The sequence below is a fragment of the Poecilia reticulata genome, linkage group LG9 (assembly GCF_000633615.1).
Source record: "Poecilia reticulata strain Guanapo linkage group LG9, Guppy_female_1.0+MT, whole genome shotgun sequence".
Classification (NCBI taxonomy): Eukaryota; Metazoa; Chordata; class Actinopteri; order Cyprinodontiformes; family Poeciliidae; genus Poecilia; species Poecilia reticulata.
The window spans coordinates 10,269,379-10,289,076 of record NC_024339.1 but is presented as its reverse complement, the minus strand read 5'-3'; the positions used below and the strand labels follow the sequence as shown (position 1 = coordinate 10,289,076).

Genomic DNA, 19,698 nt, shown 5'->3' with positions numbered 1-19,698 from the left:
ACGTTTTCTGTTCATGTTCTGTCCAGTAAGCCGTTGAAATTTGTCAGAATATGCTAAAATAAGGCCGTTTCTAATAATAGCCTAACTGTTGGGGGGCTAATGAAGAAGTCCTGAGATTTTGTGCTTTTCTTACATAGCTAAATACGAAGTAAACATGCAAAATACATTGTTGAGACTTTTTAACCTCAAACCATTTATTTTGTAAGTACATTTAACCCATCTGTATTTATGTAAACATTAATTATAGTTGTCTATAACTAATTTATACATTATCTATAACTAATACTCACTACCACTACTTCAGCCTATTTTTTACTCAAGTAAAAAGTAGCAATAGTAGTAAAATTTTGTATAAATGCCACGCAAGTACTCAGTAACTGATCAGATCATCTGATTTAATATTTAGAAATGATAGATGGATAGACAAAACTCTAAATTGATTAGTACATTCTGGTATTTTATAAAACAAAATTATACAAACAAAAAATAACAAATCCAGGCAAAGAAGCATTTCAAATCACGCTAGTTAAATATAAAACTTATAAAAGTAATTATTATGTTAGAACAGGTTTCTGTCCAAGAAATTATTCTGTACGTTATCTCTCTATACTCCATCCATCCATCCATCCATCCATCCATCCATCCATCCATCCATCCATCCATCCATCCATCCATCCATCCATCCATCCATCCATCCATCTCCATTCATTCATCCATCCAACTATTTGTTTATCCATCCCTTCTTTTTATTTTAGGTATGCATATTTTTCATAACACTTGCAGCACATCAGTTTCCCTATTGACATCCCAGAAAATAATCTGAGATTTTTATTGTTTCTTCTATTAATCAGTAATTTCTGCCTTGGTATGTCTTCTGTCAATTGTGTCTCCTCATGTTAATAAATCATGAGGAGGAGAACCACAACAACCAGAAGGCTGCTTGTTGTTGTGTGTCCTTGTCTAAAAGTCACTGTGGGAATTCAGCAAATCCAGCTGAAAACCGTACAACGGCTTCTGCACTTCCCACCGCCTGAACGCTGTGAGCAATCAACATTAAGATCTCTCACTCCGTGTTAGTGTAAGAGCAGATTAAAGCAATATCCCAAACACTGCAGGCTGATCTCTGCTCTGTCCCAAACCGAGCAGCAGCAGCAGCAGTTTCGCCTTTTGGTTGGTGGCAGGAAGGGAACATGTGGTCACGCAGCGGCCAATGCTGAGCCCAGAGCAAGCAATCGGCGGTGTCAGAACGGAGCCAGCAGCGCCTTTCTGTGCAGAAAGAAATCCCTCTTAAAAAGACAAGAGCAAAAGAGAGGAAGAGAAAGAGAGAGAGGGAGGGTGGGAGGATTTGGTTACGGAGCAGAAGAAGATGAGGATGCAGAGGGAAGTGGATGTTGCAGAGGAAGCTGCAGGGAGGTGAAAACAAACATCACAACAGTCCCAGAATGTAGGCGCTGATTGATCCGAGGGTGTCTGTGAACGCACCGTTACGTCCGAGGACTTGTTGTGTTTCAAGGATAGTGAAGGTGGAAGGCTGCAACCTGAAATGCACCCCGTGTACTCCCACTCATAGGATGACAAATTAGTGTTTACAAAGGCGAAGGAGCGAGAAATCAAACCCGAGGTGAGCAAACTGCACAGTCATCCTGTTTTTCACCTGGCTGGAACTTGTTGTTCTCACTTTCTGCATGTCCGTTCTCTTGTTCACATGCTTGTTTGTTTGTTTTTTCCGTTTTGCTGAAGGATCGCTGCTCTGTTTTCGAAACGCGCTGAGCTGTCGGTGTGGAAGAAGCGAGGCTTGACACCTCTTGATGTGCCGTCGCTATCCTGGATCAGATGTTGTCCACAGCTCAGCAGATGCTGCAGGACAGCCGCTCCAAGATCGAGCTGATCCGACTGCAGATTATCAAAGTCACTCAGGCTGGTGGAGGCGGCGGAGAAGGTGGAGGAAACCAAAACATCCCTGCTGATGGAGGTCAGTACAGTCAGAGGGAGTAAACTTAAAACTCCTAAAAGTGGGCACAGAAGATCATTTCATGTTTCTGCTTTATTTTATAAACTTTAAAGGAGGCAGAACACTGCAAAAACACAAAATCTTACCAAGTATTTTTGGTCTAGTTATAGTGCAAATATCTGCAGTGGTCTATTAGTGTGATTATAGATAAAAACAACCAATGGAGGAGTAAATTTCAGCCAAAAAATTCAGAAATGTTTAGATTATCCTCAGAAATTTTCTAGAAAAAACTTGGAAATTTCTGGGCTTCAGAAGTAAAAAATTTGCATGACCAAGGACTTACATTTTGAGGTAGAGCTAAAAATATTCTAAAAAAGACATGGTGTTTAAAAGTTGAAAATTAGCTCAAAAGAAGAAATCAGAAAGTTAGAGATTAATCTTGAAAATGTGCTAGAAAAACACGGAAATTTCTGAGTTTGAAAAGTTGAAAATTTACTCGTTAAATATCTGAAATTTTGAGATTATTCTAAGAAATTTCCCTGAAAAAAACAAGGGAATTTCTGAGCTCCAAAAACCAAAACTTTGCAAGAAAAACCGCAGAAATTTTGAGATTGATTTCAGAAATCTTCTAGAAAAAACATGGAATTGTCCACGTTTGAGAAGATTAAAATTTGCATGAATAAAGTCAGAAATTTTCAGATTCAATTCAGAAATTTTCTAGGAACAATTTAGAAACTTTACAACTTTTTTTTCCCAAAAATTTCTCAGATTGATCTCAAATTCTCAGATTTGTTTTTCCTCAGCATCATACAAAAAACCAACAATATTCAGAGATCAACATCTTCTATGTAACTTCATCTAATCTCAGGTCTTTGTTCAGGTTGTTTAGATTTGAAACTATATGGCAGTAAAATAAACAAAACAGAAAAACATCTGTTAGTTTAAAAACGTTTTTGAAAAAAACTTATTTTATTGTTTCTCTAAATTAAGTTAATAAATTTTTTGTTTTAACATAAGACATAAAAATTTACTTTTGGTGAAATTAAAATACTTTGGATAGTAGAGGAAAATAATTGTGATATAATGCTATTTATCAAGGAAAACAAGCATTGCTTCCTTCGTCTTGTTTTATTTTGTTTATTATGTTACATAAAAAATGTGAAATCTATTAAATAAATCACGTATTTACAAATATGAAGATTAAAAACAGTTTGTTACGACATATTGCAGCAGCAATAAAAAAAAAAACACTCTGTGTCCAAAAACAACATTAAATTTAAGACGTCTAATCAAATAAATTCAGAGTTTGGATCAGATTGACAGACAGCTGGGATCTGCTTCATTGAACCTACAAATGTTCATGAAATATTCAACAAATGTGACTTAAGTACTTAGAGTAATGCATCACTGTAATATTATTCTCCTGAGGCTTCCTTACATTCATCATATAAATGGGATAAAATATGATTTAATGCATCTCTACAAGGATTATAATCCCAAAAAAGTAAACAGGAAGCCAGAAATCTGATGTTTCCATTTGCCTTTTTTGAAAGACGTAGCTTCGGATTGTGTTAGAACAATTTCATAATTGACGCTTCAGTGTTTTCTTTGCTAATGCAAATATTAGAGGAAACTATTAACCGAGCTGGTAGCTTCACCTTTATCCTCCATTTTCTCTCAGAAACGTCTCCTGTAGCTGTCAGTCCCGCGGACGCTCGCTTGGCAGAGCTGCAGCACTACATGCAGAGAGAAACCGATGCGCTGGCGCTGCACAGAGACGTGGTGAAGCAGCTGCAGGGCATCTCAGAGCTGGACCAGAATCCTCTGGCTGAGGTAAGATGCTGCCCACTTACGGTTTTATAATGTTTTCTGAGTTTATGTCAAATGTTTTTAATGAAATCTTCATTTACTAACCGAATCCCTAAACCTAATCAATGGTTTGAGTCTTCCCTAAAGAACAGGTATTTCTTTGTGTCAATAGGTAACTTCTCATTGGATCAGACATAAGTCACATACGGGGTTCCCCAAGGCTCAATCCTGGGACCCCTCAGATCCAATATCTATATGCTCCCGTTAGCTCAGATTATAACAAGTAATAAGATATCATAACTATGCAGATGATACACAGCTCTACATTACAATGTCATCAGGTGACTCTGAACCCATCTGAGCACCTGAGTTTAGAACAGATAAATGTGTGGATGTGCCACAACTTTCACCAGCTGGACAGAAACAAAACTGAAGTTATTATCTTTGGAGCTAAAGAGGAACAGTCTAGAGTGAACACACATCTTCAGTTATTACAGCTAGGAACTTGAGATCAGCTTCAAAAATCTTTGCTTCAACATTCAGAGCCACATAAAGGAAGTTACAAAGTCGGCCTTCTATAACCTGAAGAATATTTCTAGGATTAAAAGACTAATGTCCCATCGAAATCAAGAGAAACTAATCCACGCATTTATCTTGAGTCACATTGATTACTTCAACTGTAGCTGCATTTCCTTTACAAATGTGCATAAAACTTTGTCAATATTCCGTTAATGTCGAAAAAAATCATAATTTTACAATTGTGACGTTTCCCTTAAATAAGAAATGCAATTAAAATCACAGGTGAAAAAGTTTGTCACGCAATAAGTCATTACAAAACACGGCACTTCATGATCCTCTATCTACTTTCTGTTGTTGTCTTCTTCATGGTTTCTGCCAGTAGCAACATCCTGTTGTAGATCACGTGACTTTTGTGATGCATTAAATTGTTTCCATTGCAGTTTTGTGAAATAAACCATTTCTGATACTGCCAACAAAAAAACACCTCACACTTTTAATCACCAAACGAGTTATAAATAATATAAATTATCAATAAATAATGAGGTAAATAATTACATGAATGTTTGATATGAAAGAATCTGAAGCTTTTCCACCTTCCAGGCTCGAGTTCGGGTGCAGGAATCCTCCCAGAAGCTTGAACTTCTCCGATCATCCCTGGAGAAATGCCTGCAGGAACAGAACCACGATTCTCCACGGCTTCCTGCGGAGGCGATCGATCCTCCGGAGGGAACGGCGTCGCCTGAAGACCGCAGATCGTCGCGTCCGCTCCCAACCTCTCCGTCCATCTTCCCCGTCCGACCTGCGTCTCTAACTGGTAACCGCTGACTGAGAAAATAGACCAGATAATAACAAAACATCATAATCACATACTACAGATATTTTCTCTTGCATTTCATTGAAGAAATAGATAAGAAAAAATATTTTAATCAAACTAGTTAGAGGCAAAATAAACTAATTGACTTGTCAATTAACATCTTATTACAAGTGATTACTACATTTTCTTAATTTTAGGCTTTGGCAAGAATGTTATATAAAATACAGCTCCGTTCAGGAGGTATATACATTTGTGATAATTTTCTGTGAATTTCTGTTGAAATATTACTTTAATTTTTATGATAAAAGGAAAATTAGAATCAAAAACACAAGATTTGCTGCTGCGTTTAACCAAAATAAGTCAGTTTTAATGTCTAATTTCACATTTCTGATTTATTTGCTTTACAAGTCTTTGCACAACACAGGATAAAAATAATGGAAAATAATATTATTTCCATTATAATATTATCACTTCCATAATATTATAATAAGTGGACATTATAATATTAATAAAATAAATTATTTCTATTATTATGCAAATAATCATTTCATTATTATTATTATTATTATTATTATTATTATTATTATTATTAATAATAATAATAATAATAATAATAATAACAGTTATTATTGTAAAAGCATATTTCTGCTTTTATTATGCTTTTATTATAAACATTTTTACTTTGTATGTTGATATTATAAGATAATAATAAGAACGGTTATTATTTTTAGTATTTAGTTATTTATATAGTAAGATTTAATCAAATTAAAACCAAGCTGCCTGTGCTGGTAAATCATCTTTGTTTTTTATGTTTTCTTGGGGTCGTTTAGTGTTTAATATTCGGTGTATTTTAGGGTCATTCAGGCTGTGTGTGTTTGAACATGACTGCTGGCAGCAGATAATCAGGACGTGTAATCCGTTCGTTTTGGACAGTTCACTTGTAAGCCGGTCTCTGTCTGAGCTCGAGGCTAAAAAAAAAAAAGCTTTTGATGATGTAATGAGGAGCAGATCTGTCAAAGGAGAATAATGAGAAAGAGTGTGAGGAGAGTGGAAACACTTGAGGTGATTCTGAGCTTCACTGCGGTTAATTCAGAGGTGAAACGAAGCAAATGGAGCGGCTCAGCGTGACTCTCTCTCCAGAGGGGACTGATTAGAGGCTCGACTCTGGGAGATTTATTCAAATTAAAGGTCTTATTTTGAAGTGCAGAGTCTTTTCTGGTCACACTGAGACTCCTTATAGGATAATGGAAACACGTGGGCGGGGCTTAAACAGTTTGTTTGAAGAAACTGAGATTATTCCTCTTCTTCTTCTCCTTTAGGGAAACTTGAACTGAGACTGCTGGGATGTGAGGATTTACTGAAACCCCAGTCAGACTCGGAGCAGGAAAATCCTTTGGTTCCCTCTGAAAACGGTTCGGCTGTTCCTCATAAGACTGACGGATCACTGAGTGAGTAAAACATTTAAAATCTTAAACTGTACATTTTCAGTTTCATCTTCACTTGCTGCTGTGTTTGCATCTGTTAATGGGAAAATATGAAAATATGAACAGTTAATTCAGAAATTAAACTACTAATAAAAGCGCAGAAACAGGAGAATGACTTGTTGCTTCCTTCTGTATAAAATATTAAGAGTTAGTCAAATCACAAACCCTGAAATCCAGCTTGCAAATAATTTTGAACATTTCAAATTTGTATTCCAAATAAATTTTTTTGGAAAAGTAAGAAAGACAATTAAGGCAAATTAAAAAAGACAAAAAATAAACCTGTCTTTTTTCTCAGAATACTGATTTTAATCTTTGAAAAGTGAGATTAAAATCAAATTCTGAAAAAAATATATAATTCTGAGCAAAAAGCTGAAATTTTGAGAAATTTTATTATTATATTCAAAATTCTCAGATTAAAGTCATAATTCCCGGTGGCCCTAATCCTTTTCTGTAAAAGAGACAGGTCAGACTTAAAACATGAAATTCAACCAACATTATCCAGCTTGGCATAATCACTAAATGTTAAATTCTAATCAACATGTAACACTAGAACTGGGACACATTTTAAATGTGCAAAATAAATAAACAAAACTATAGAAACAACAAATAAATTTAGTTATGAAGCCTCCTTAAACATAACTGTCCTTGAAATTAAGGGCTAGTTGAGACCAAATCACCAGAATTAAAGCTTTTATCATCCAGTTTTTGGTAGAAAGAGAGAGAGAAAAAGAAAAACGATGATTGAGCTCATTTTAATTTATCACACAATTATTGATTTATTGCTTATTGTGACAAGCCTTTACCCAGCATTGATTGTATAACAGGAGCTGTTTCTGTGAAGGTTAATCTGTCAGAATCAGGGTCTGTGGTCCATTTCATTTCAAAATGGTCCAACTTTCTCTGAAAAACACAAACAAATTAAATGGTAAACAAACATGATGTCATCATGGGCTCTGAAAGTCAGACAGGCTTCTGTTTACGTCTGCGTTCAGAGAGAAACTGCTTTAATTAAAACTGAAAAAGTTGCTGTTTACCGTTTGTCTGCTGCCTCTCTCACAGCCGAGGTCAGCGCGGTTCTGCGGCTGGACGGCCGGGTCGTCGGCCGGACGCGCTGGGCTGCAGCCGGCGGCCTCAGCTGGGATCAGGTGTTCTACATCCAGCTGGAGCGGGTGAGTCCGGTTCTGAAGTGACTAAATGGAAGATTCACACACACGTAAAAATATAACAGGAAAAAGAAAATTAAGAGACATTAAGCTGCATGATATGTAACTTTTATTTAAAAAAAATGTTTTTTACATATTTGTTAAAACTGTCACCATGTTGTGACAGGTTATGAGACAGATAATCTGTGAAAAATGTATCACCTCCACCTCCTCTCTGAGCCTCAGAAGTAAAAAAACAACGTTTCCGACCAGAACAACCAATCAGGGACAGGAGGAAACATTTGGAACAATAATTTCTTTATGATAAGCAATTCAGCATAGAAGTAACAAATACGCTCAGTGGGCGTCAACTTATTACTGTCCAGGGTGAGTGAATGCAGAAAGTTGGTTAAAAAGAGTTAAAATTGAGAGTTACTCACACTTTTATTTCACATGTTTGTAATAAACTGATGGGTTTCACCTGAGTTTCTGAAGTATAAGAGTATCATCTGCATAACGTTTGATATTTATATCAAACGTTTTGTGCAAAGACTTGTTATATTTTACCTAAAAGTTTTAGACAAAGTTTGAATAAAAAAAGACTGGTCCAAGTATCAAACCCTGTGGTACTCCATAACTAACACATATTTACCACTATTATTAGAAAACTGGAATGATCTAAATAAGCTGTTACCTTGAATGTTCGGACCTCTATAAGGGAAAATTGTAACTGATTGCATCAAATAACCAAATATGGATCCAAGTCGATTATTTAAGTCCATAAAAATATAAAATTTCATCCAAGTTGTTTCAGTGCTATAATGACCTCTGATCTGACTCAAACTCTTCAGATTATTATAATATAAATGTTATTTTTGAAAGATTTTTGGGAGAGTAGATAATGACCAAATTATCCGTCCACTAAGTGTAGACTGATCAGATTAGACAATGAGACATTTCTTAAAGGATAAACTGAGAAAGTGGTGGCTTAATGAGGCTATTGTTGTTTTACAGGCCATTATATCTGACTGCAGCCATAATGGCTTTAAGATGCTTACAGGTACAGCTTAACAGACAGAGAGTTAAAGATGTTGGTAAGTAGAAAGCATGTTTGTCTCAAGCGTCCACACTCTTCTGCAGCAGCTTAAAGTCTGTATCAAGTGCTTAAATTTTTAGATTATACAGTGACTCGTGTTGCAAACTAAATATAAATCAGTCTGCCTCTCTTTGAGTTATCACAGTTTTTCCTTTCTGTCAGGTAAAAATAGTCTGGGATGTGCTTTGAAGAATGGCGCATTGCTGGTTTCTAGTCGCCACCTTTCAGATGACAAGTGTCAGAAATGCTGTCAGATACGTGTCTGTTTTGTGACAAAACATTAAAAAATACACTGAAAAAGGTCTACTGAGTGTTTTTCATCCCGTTTGGAGCGCTCAGTGTTTGTGAGTCATTTCTCATGGTCGCTCCACCGTACGCCACCCACACCCAGACCGGCATTTCTCTGTCTTTAATTCAATCTTTTTGTTTCAGACTGAACCAAAGAATAACAACAACAGAATACTTTTTAGGTACCTGAAGGCAAAAGACTCAACAACATGTTTCAACATATTCTTATGTTGTATTGTATATTGTAAATATTCAGTTGTGTTTTAAAGGTGACCTGTCATGCTACATTGTTTGCACAAAATTATTCTCAGATAATGAAATAAAGTTGAAGTTTTGAGAAATTTCAAAGTTTTTTTTTTTTTTTAGATTAATCTCAGAATCTCATTTTTTTTTCTCTCAACTTTTTCTCAGGAATTCATAAGTTTTTCTAGAAAATTTCTGAGGTTCTACATTTGAAAGAGTTTTTTCCTTCAAACTTATGACTCACTTGACTCAGAATTTCCTTGTTTTTCTAGAAAAGTTCTGAGTTTTTTTGGCAGAAATTTACTCTGCTTTTTTTTCCATCTAAAATTTTGCCTTTTAGCCGTTGTATAAAATAAATACATTGGTAAAAAAAACAACATTGAAAGCAGACATTACAGACATTATGATGAATGAAAAATATTCAATGACATTCATATGTGTTCATTTTTGTTTCTACTCTTAGAAATGGTGGATTAATTTAGTTTGATTTTCTTAACCAAAACTGTAAATGACATTTTACATTTGTGAACATTAACAGTTGGATTAATTTCCAGTCTTCTGCCTTCATTCATATTCTTTCTGTAAAAACTAAAACTAAAATGCTCATACCTTAGTAAAAATAAATGATAAAGTTAATAGATTTTTCCAAGTTTTTTTGTGAGATGTGACAATTCCAGAATAAATGACTGATTGTTTCTGAGTTTTCTTTGTAAAATTGTTTTATCTCTGAAAACATTTGGATTTCTGCAGAATTTCCTGTATCAGCTGTGAAACAGCAGGGGGCGCTGCTGTACCAAACACTCCTTGCACTGCTTTAAGTTGTAGTTTTATTTGAGACCAGCAGGTGTCAGTCTTGCACCTGCAGTGTTAAAATAATTATCTCTACCGAACCCAGTCGTTCTGCTTGTTTTACCGTTACAGTTTAAGTTTAAGAAGATGCTTTTTGTAGTTTTTTGCAGATATACATGTCCTCCTGTTCAACCCCTAAGTAATTCAGATAATGTGTGCTGCATCTGTTGACAGTCTCGAGAGCTGGAGGTTTGCGTGTTCTGGCGGCACCGGAGGACGATGTGTGCGCTCAAGATCCTGCGTCTGGAGGAGTTAATGGGGAACCCAGACTACAACCAGGGCTTCAATCTGGAGCCGCAAGGCCTCCTCCACATCCAGGTAACCAAGAGAGGAAGAACCTGACGGTACATCATTACTTTTTAAAGGATTGAAGAGGAGAATAAATGTAAACATATAGTTTCAGTTCATCGACACCGCGGTGGAGCGGCAGCCTAAACTGAGACGTCAGCGATGCATTTTCACAAAAGAGAGAGGTAGAAACAAACAGTCCTACCTGCACCAGTCATTCTTTTTATCCATCTTTTTTTTTAATTGTTGTTTTTTTTTTATTCCTCAGGAAAGAATTTCCTCCGAGCTGCTCAGATGAACATGAACTTTGCCACATGGGGCCATCTGATGATGAGCATCCTCCCTCACTACAGCTCCTTCGCCACCTTCAGCTCGCATCTCTCCACAACGTCGGACCTGATCGGACACAGTCCTCCGAATCCGACGGAAAGGAAGCCTGATCTGACGTCTTCACTGCCAAGGTCAGAAACTGCAGCACCCAGAAGTCTTTAATTCATGTATCCAAAATTGAGGCTATAAAATGTCTTAAATTCTCAAAAAATGTGAATTGATCTTAAATAAGCTCATAACAAGTCTTAGAATTGTTAAGCAAATGTTTTAGTTGTGTGCAGACATCTTGTTATGTTCCTTGACTGTAGGAAGTTGAGGCTACCGCTAGCTAGCTGCTAATATGCACTTGCTAGCTAGCTAACTTTTTTGCGCTTATTGCGGGAAAGTGTAAATTTATTGCTAGTTAGTTGGGTGACATTACAGAGTACTATACATGCTAAGAAAAAAATAATAAAATTACAAAGATAAAGTAATGAAAGTAGAGAATAAAGTCATAATATTATGACTTTATTATGGTAATATTACGACTTTATTCTTGTATATTATAAGAGAATGCTCTGAAACCACTATAACCATTTAAGACCATTATAAATTCCATTCATATTGGTTTTCAAATGGTCTTAAAAGCCTTAACTTTAAGTTGGTCAAATTTACAGGAACCCTTTTTAAATTTTGTCTGCTTTTCACTGAGTGATATCTTGTTCTGCAGTTTGCTGATCTCAATTAATCAATTTTTTTTACATACAGAAATTCCAGTCAGAACATTTGTATTTGTTTCTGGTACGACTGTAAATCTGACGGATATAACAGCACTTTACACCAATCTGATGATTGAATAACCTACATAATAAATTAATTATAAATAAATATCTTTGTTGTTGAGCTCATTTGTCTATTTCATCAATAATTTAGCAGCACAAAGGGGATTTTGACCTGAAAATGTTACTTATTTTTGCCGTTATATAGTTTTCGATTAAATAATTATAAGTAACACATCTAAAGTTGTTTCTGTATTCAGCGAAACTCCGTTAATTAGACTGAGCGTCTCTGAGGACCAGCCGCCTCCCATCGACATCAAGCAGCAAGAAAACATCATCACTAAAGAAGAGAAGACATCAGTCCCTGCACTGCAAGAAAAACTGGTAAATAAACATTCAGGAATAAAAATCAATAAAGTTACATAACTCAATCATGTGGTTATGTAACTTTCAAATTTAGTTTTTATTCATATAAAAGAAATTTACTTTGAAACTTTTCAGTCCTGTTATTTAACTCGGGTTTTTTTTTAGATCAGAGCATCTAAAACTTGTATAGCTTTCAAGTGACTTTTTGGATTTCCACAATAAAAATGTGACTAAAAAAGTGGATAGCCAACATTTTTGTATGAGATTTTTATTTTATTTCTTGCTTGGAATTAACCTTGCATTAACACTATGACACAAGTTCCAGTATTTTTATTTTTATCTCTTCGTTACATTGGAAATTTATATTATTAGTATTGAATCATTTTCTACAAACATCCACATCTCATAGAAGAAACTGTATCAGTCCTCTTCTTGTAAATAGTCAATATTTTGTCTTAGTTTAAAACAGAAATAGAAATAAATTGGCAATTATTTAAAAATATCCCTGCATTTTCTATAACAGATATTTATTATTAAACTTCTATTTTGTCTTTTCACTAAAGGTTATGTAGTATGTGTGGCTCTATATGAGTTTTATGTCCATCCATCCATCCATGAATTCATGAATGAATGGATGAATGGTCGACACATGAACAAATTGCTGTCTTTCTGATCAAAACTTAATCAGATTGATAAGACTGTGTGTTTAAAACAAACAAAAATGTGTTTTTATTTTGTCTTTTTGCAGATTTCCATACACCCACCGTCCAGTCCAAACACCGCAGAAGAATGTGAGGATCAGCCCGTGTCTCCTCTGAAGTAAACACAGTCACATGCACAGATGTTCATGCAGATGTTGTCTTATAAAGTGAACCAGAATGAGACATGGCCGTTTCTGTCTGCATGGCTGTTTTTCTGAAGGATGAAGGTTGAAGATTTTAAATATACTTCAGTTCTGGGAAGAGGACACTTTGGAAAGGTAACAGATAACATCTTCTTCCTCTGAATTCAACAAAAAAAACTCCATCCCTGATGTTTTTAATATGTTGTTTTATAAATAGGTGCTACTGGCCGAGTTCAAGAAGACAGGACGACTGTACGCCATTAAAGCCTTGAAGAAACGAGACATTGTGACTCGTGATGAAGTAGACAGGTGAGTGAAGCTTCAGAAGACCTGACTGTATTAAAACAAAGGTAAAATAGGTTCAGCTGGCTCCCTCCAGTAATGAGAAACAGTTAGTCCTCTCTATCCAAACTGGTAGATGTTTAAAACACATTGGTCACTTCCTGAACCTCAGACTGAGCTCCTCTGAGGTTTTTCTGCTAAAATGGCCTCCTAAAGTCACCGCTTCGCTCCAGAAATCTCACTCAGATGTTTGTGTTTGCCTGAATTCTGGCTTGGTTTTCTTCAGCCTTATGAGCGAGAAGCGGATCTTTGAGATGATCAACGCCTCCAGACACCCCTTCCTGGTCTACCTTCACGGCTGCTTCCAGACCGCTGACCACGTCTGTTTTGTCATGGAGTATCTCCCCGGCGGCGACCTGATGATCCACATCCACACTGACGTCTTCTCAGAAGCTCAGACCAGGTTTATACAAACTCCTCGTCTTCCGTGTGTTTAGGGATGCAAGTTATTGATTAATGACTTAATCTACAGTTGATTGATCGACTAACAATTAGTTGATAGGCGGCCATTTTCTTAAAAAACCTGAGTTTTCTCTTGTTTCAGGAGGGTTGACCGTCTTCCCATGATGTAAAAGGCTAAATTTTTTTACAATGTGCTGAATTAAAAAAAACATAATAAAATTAAAACAATTAATTAATCAGTTGTATTAAATACTGACTGAATAAACAGAAATTTGTTTTCTCACATTAAGTAAAAAATAACAAAACAGGATTCTCTTAAAGTTTCTGGATGGAAAAATAAAAGATAAAACTTAAGGAGCTTGTTGAGTGTTTAGATTTAAAAGAATTTCAATTTTGCAATTCAAAATTGTTTGGACCATTTTTCTTTCCCATTTTGGTATCGTCCCACCATGTTTGTTTCTGTATCAAGTGGCTCCACTTAAAGATAACCAATGGTGCCCTCTGCTGGATGGCAGCCAAACTACAACACTAAAGGAAGATTTAAGTTGACGTTGTTAGTTAATAAATTGGAACTAATTTTAATCTAATTAATCACTAATCAAAAATTTATCATAAGTCAATTAATTGTCTACATCCCTACAGAATCCCATTTCTAGAAATGGGATTCTAGAAATGGGATTTTCTTGAATAATATATTTTCTTGAAAACTATATTTTCTTGTTTTCATGTTTGCTTGTTTTTGTTTTTTATACTACTGTTGTTGTTTGTGATTTAACAAACTGCGGTTCTGTTCAGGTTCTACTCAGCCTGTGTCCTGCTGGGTTTAGAGTTCCTGCATCTGAATAAAATCATCTACCGGTAGGTCCAACTGGCCGAAGCGACGTCACATCGTCCGAAACCCAGTGTTGTTTTCATTGTACGCCCTCTTTGGTCTGTGCAGAGATCTGAAGCTGGATAACATACTCATGGATGCTGAGGGATTCGTTAAAATCACAGACTTTGGACTTTGTAAAGAAGGTAAAATTATTACACATCAATTTATTTATCATTGCTTGGTGTATTTCTAGATTTATGGAGGTTTTTAAAAGATGATTGTTCACTTTTCTCCTTAACTCCTTACATGCAAGTTAATAAGTAAAAGTTCAAAATGATATTTCTGCAGGGATGGGCCATGGAGATCAGACCTCAACCTTCTGTGGGACTCCAGAGTTTCTCGCCCCGGAGGTTCTGACCGACGACACCTACACCCGCGCTGTGGACTGGTGGGGGATGGGCGTCCTCATTTTCGAGATGCTGGTTGGAGAGGTTGGTGGAATATCTGCTCAGTTTTTGCAAAATTTTAAGGACAAACTTTTAACAACTCGATCATTCGTAACATAAAGGCTGACTCAGCATTGCTCTGCCTTCCTGTTAGTCTCCGTTTCCTGGTGAAGATGAAGAAGAGGTCTTTGACAGCATCGTTAACGACGATGTGCAGTATCCAGCGTCTCTTCCCGCCGATGCCGTCTCCATCATGCAGAAGGTTAACGGGACAAATTAACTTGGTCAGAAATATTAATTTAAAAAACATATCTGATGGTCATTAAGAACAGAAAATGCTTTCCACTTGTGAAAGTAAGTTTGTTGGGCTTTTCAGAAGCCCTGCAGGACAGGACAAAAAATAAGACAAAAGTCTTCTGGTACATAACTCCAGTAAAATTTAAGTTCATTAAAGGGGACCTATTATGCAAAATTCACATTTTAAAACAGACACCCAACCACTTTTAGGCAATAAGTTCATGTTTTTTGTAGTCTAGAAAATGAGCCGTTTTCAAAACCTGCGGAATGTAACTTCACAAATTAGAAGGCACTGCCCGTTGCCTAGCAACCCCAGAAGCCCAGTCCGTTACCTAGCAACCCCGGCAGAGTTCCGGAATGTTTAGTCAGCTGGTTTTACTGCTGTATTCCAGAAAAGACAAGAGTTTTGTTGTTGACCTACCATTCAGAAACCATTTGCTGCCATTATCTAGAAACTATTCTGTGCATAAATTGATGTAAAATCGTGTTTTATGTCCTAAAACTATGATCACCGGAGATTAGTAGGTCACCTTTAACACCAAAAAAAAGAAACCGTCAATGCTATTGAAGATTAGCATTTGGGAATGAGAGTCAAGAGGACTTTATTTTTGTCTTTATTCATGCCTGACCGGTAAACAAGGCTCCGGTCACTAGGTGGCAGCAGCAGGCTTCCTGTTAAACCCATTAGATGTAGCCTGCCCAGGTTTCTAGCAAGTTTGTGGCAGTGAAGAAAAAAACACAAAGTATTAGGGCCAGACTAAGGCATTTTTATGAATTATGAAAATATAGTCATAATATTACAAGAATAAAGTCATAATAGCAGAATAAAGATGCAATACTTCCAGAGAAAAGGTTGTTTTTAGAGAATAAACTTGTATGTAGTTATCAGCTCTGCAAATCCGTGTGGCCTTTCTCTAAAACAGACACAGTTGTTTGCACAGTTGCTTCTGATAATAATTGCTACTGATAATAATTTGTTTCTCATGTGTTAAAAGATTGTTATTTATAAAACTGATACCAAACATAACTCAACCTCCCGCATGTTAATGCTGTTTCTCAGAAGATCTGTGATCTCAATGGGATTTTCCTGGTCAGATGAAGGTTAATAACAACATCAATAATAAGAAATTGTGACTTATCCTCGTATTACATCTTTCATTGTCTGGTAAAAACTATTTATTTAATCTATTCTTGAATTGAAGTTGTGGAGAGGGGGCTGCAGTTGGCTCTAAAACCCCAACAAAATCTACCTGTCTTCCACCAGGAGGCGCTCTTTGTTGCTGTAATTGGAATAAAAGACAATAAAAACCTACTGGGGTCTCAAACTGAATTAAGAGAGTTTCTAGATTGTGAAACTTTTCTGTTTTTAGCTGCTGAAGAAGAACCCGCTGAAACGACTCGGAGCCGGAGAGAGAGACGCAAACGAGGTCAAAGGAGAGAAATTCTTCGAGGTAAATCGCATCAGTTTCTTTTTCTCCCAACAAAAATTCAGCCATGACAATTTCAAACTATTAAATATTCGCATTATGAAAGAAACGCATCGATTTAAAGCCAACCTATGCTGCCGAGGCACTTTAACCTACGACCTTTGGGATGAAAGCTTGTTATAATCCTCACACTTTTTCAAAATGATCGACCTAATACAAACATGTTTATTTATAAATATGCTGAGAATTGAAAGTGATATGTTTTCATCTTCCTACTTGGTCCAGCTCTCCCTCTCATTTTTATGCCTTTTCTCACGTGTAAGAGAGTCGAAGGCTAAAAATTGGAGTTAACTAGCTAAGTGTAGTAAAACCAGCTAGCTTTGCTACACTTAGCGCCGTTGTTTGTGCACTTTCAGAAAAATGACCTTTTTCTTATTTGTTATAATGGCAGAGTTGGGTAGTAACTAGTTACATTTACTTGATTTTTTTTTAAGAAGTTTTCCTTAAAGAGTATTTTTACCGAGCTGAGCTTAAATGATTGGTCATTTCATCAGTTACTCAGTACTTGAATAGACTTTTTACCAAATACTTTTTTACTCTTACTTGAGTAATTTTTACTTTTACTTGAGGACAAAGTAGTTCTACTCTTACTTGAGTAATTTTTTGGGTTCTCTGCCCGCCTCTGTTTCTGGGGAAGTCTGACCCAGTTTGACTTTGTGCAACTCTGCTAGACCATCGACTGGGAAGCCCTGATGGCCAGGAAGTTAACGCCGCCGTTCGTGCCGTCGATCAAAGAGCCCACAGACGTCAGCAACTTTGACAGCGACTTCACTCAGCTCCAGCCGGTCCTGTCTCCGCCCTCCAAGCCCTTCAGCCTCTCGGCGGAGCAACAGGAGGCTTTTGCAGACTTTGACTTCTGTGCTTTGCATGGTTGAGCGAAGGACAGGAGACGCCACGGGGAAATTATTAGCGCCAATTGGTCGGCGTTACTGCCGGTAGCAGGTAGCAAACCAGTACCAAATATGCATGTTGCCAAGTATAATCATCCAGTGTTGACTTCAGTAGTAGAGTTTGCAAGAACACTGATGTTATTTGTTCTAGCGCTGCATTAGCTGGTCGATACGGAGGGCTATTAGGGTCTGTAGAAAAAATTAATTCAGAATTATGAGGAAAAAAGTCAGAATTCTGAGATTAAATTCAGAATTCTGTGATTAAAAGTTTAAACTCTGAGAAAAAAAGTCAGATTTACACGATTCAATTAATTTATATGATTCAATTCTGAGATTTAGAATTTTGACCTGAGATTAAAATCTGAAATTTGAGATTAAAAGTATAAATTCTGATATTAAAAGTAAAAGTTCTGAGATTAAAGCCAGAATCTTGAGATTAATATCAGAATTTTGAGATTAAAAATCAGAATTCTGAGTTTAAGGTGAATATTTTGAGATTAAAGTCAAAATTCTGATATTAAAGTCAAAATCTTTTATTTAAAATCATAATTCTGAGATTTAAGTGAACATTCTGGAAAAAAAAAAGTAAGACTTTTATTTTTCTTCCAGTGGCCCTAATGTTCTTCCGTAGGTCAATATTTCAGTGAAATGGTGTACAGCTAATCCTCACCATCAGCCCTTTACAAAGCCTCACTTTAGACTCTGGTAACCTCGGTTTACTCTTGATTGTTACACCTTTTAGACCTCAAGATAAATTAGGCATAGCGCAGCTGAAAGTGGTATTGATCTGTTTTGACAAGCAGGACTTTCATCTTTTAAATCAGCTTAAATCTCACCGGATCTCATTTAAAGAAAGTCTCCTGCCCCAGTGTTGACAGCATCTTTGAATGAATCAGTCATTTACAGACAGGACAAAGCTATCGATGCGAAAGCGCTCGGTGGGCGCGCAGTCAACAGCTAGCTGTCAATGAGGTGATCGATTAATAATTTTTAGTCAAGCAAAGTACGTGCTGGTCGACATTATTATCACCTGTGTGGAGGTTTAAACTTTGATCCGACTTTATAATCACAAAGTAAGCTAGCACGTTGATCACTTTATGCCGTTAGCTTAGCATTGTTTCTGTAAAACATATCCTCTCTAATTGAATACATTGGATCCCTGAAGAAAATATGACATTATATAATAGTTTGTAACATTTTTTTAGTTTATTTTTCTAGATTAGTCTAACAAGAACAAAAATACGTCCTAAATAACTGGAGATGCAACTCGTTTTTACTAAAGATGTGCTGAAAATGTTCACTCACTCACTATTCTTGCTACATAAAGAAGAAAGTTGCAGATAAGATGCATAATTATGCTGGAATATCCCCAAATAATGCTCCACCAGTGGAAAGTACTGAATTATAATCCTAAATCTGAGCTGGTTATTCAGATGTTTTGACTTAAAATTGGCCCACGTTAGCATCTTTATGATGCTAACAAAAAATGTAAAAACTATCAGACCTGCTGGTACTTTTACCGATATCGTGTTGTGGAAATTCAATGCTACTTTAAAACTCCTAAAACCTGCATTTGTTATAATGCCTACATTTAAAATCAATATTGTTTCTTTGTTATTAAGTCATTGTGGAAAGTCCAATGAGTGCTAGCTTGACTATGAGAAGCTGTTAGCTTAGCTTTGATTCGCTGAGGCTGTAAAACACAGAATCTTCATATTTACTCCTAAATAACCCCAACCAAAACATAAAATAAGTTAAAATTTGTAAAATATATATACTTATATTCAAACTTAGTTGTAAATTATTGCTAATTTTAGTGATCCAAGGGGTAAATAATCAGTTGTTCTTTTTTTTTGCTCAAATCAATTGTGAAATTTGTTTAAAACTATTGAATATTTAACATAACTTTAGGCTTAGAGATACACTTTGTGACTCACAAGGTTGACCTATCGTCAGTGTTACAAAGTTTCAACAAAATTACAATATATTCATTTATATACCTAATGTAAATAAATGAGTCACATTTATTTATACCATACCAGCCAGTTACAGCCTTTTAAGACAGATTTAGCTTGCTTTGTGGCCTTTGCTTATTATCTTTAGTTATTTACAGTAATTAACCTTTATGGGGACCTTCTGCAGCCGTTTCTATGCATCACTGTGAAAGGCTTTGCTCACTGCCTTGACAAACAAACAAGCTAACCCAATGTGTGATTTCAGATGTTTATCAAATATATTT

General features: G+C 36.1%; 1 protein-coding gene across 1 annotated transcript; it reads left to right on the top strand.

Annotated features, from left to right (window-relative positions):
* The first annotated feature begins 909 nt into the window (after positions 1-909).
* On the top strand, positions 910-17,976 carry LOC103469834 (serine/threonine-protein kinase N2). The gene is made up of 20 exons (XM_008417787.2): positions 910-1,621; positions 1,741-1,972; positions 3,633-3,784; positions 4,880-5,093; positions 6,413-6,541; positions 7,637-7,746; positions 10,370-10,513; positions 10,593-10,668; positions 10,752-10,944; positions 11,832-11,955; positions 12,686-12,756; positions 12,859-12,916; positions 12,999-13,090; positions 13,350-13,526; positions 14,321-14,383; positions 14,466-14,542; positions 14,688-14,830; positions 14,940-15,047; positions 16,453-16,533; positions 17,241-17,976. Exons 2-20 carry the CDS (start codon positions 1,834-1,836, stop codon positions 17,442-17,444), a joined length of 2,355 nt encoding a protein of 784 aa, XP_008416009.1. The 5' UTR covers positions 910-1,621; positions 1,741-1,833; the 3' UTR covers positions 17,445-17,976.
* The last annotated feature ends 1,722 nt before the right edge of the window (positions 17,977-19,698 follow it).

What these genes read in the sequence shown, in the direction of transcription:
- LOC103469834 (XM_008417787.2), top strand. Translation starts at nt 1,834, where the DNA reads ATGTTGTCCACAGCTCAGCAGATGCTGCAGGACAGCCGCTCCAAGATC. An exon ending in CTGCACTGCAAGAAAAACTG is followed by an intron (nt 11,956 to 12,685) that starts GTAAATAAACAT and finishes GTCTTTTTGCAG; the next exon opens with ATTTCCATACACCCACCGTC. An exon ending in CCGTCTCCATCATGCAGAAG is followed by an intron (nt 15,048 to 16,452) that starts GTTAACGGGACA and finishes TTCTGTTTTTAG; the next exon opens with CTGCTGAAGAAGAACCCGCT.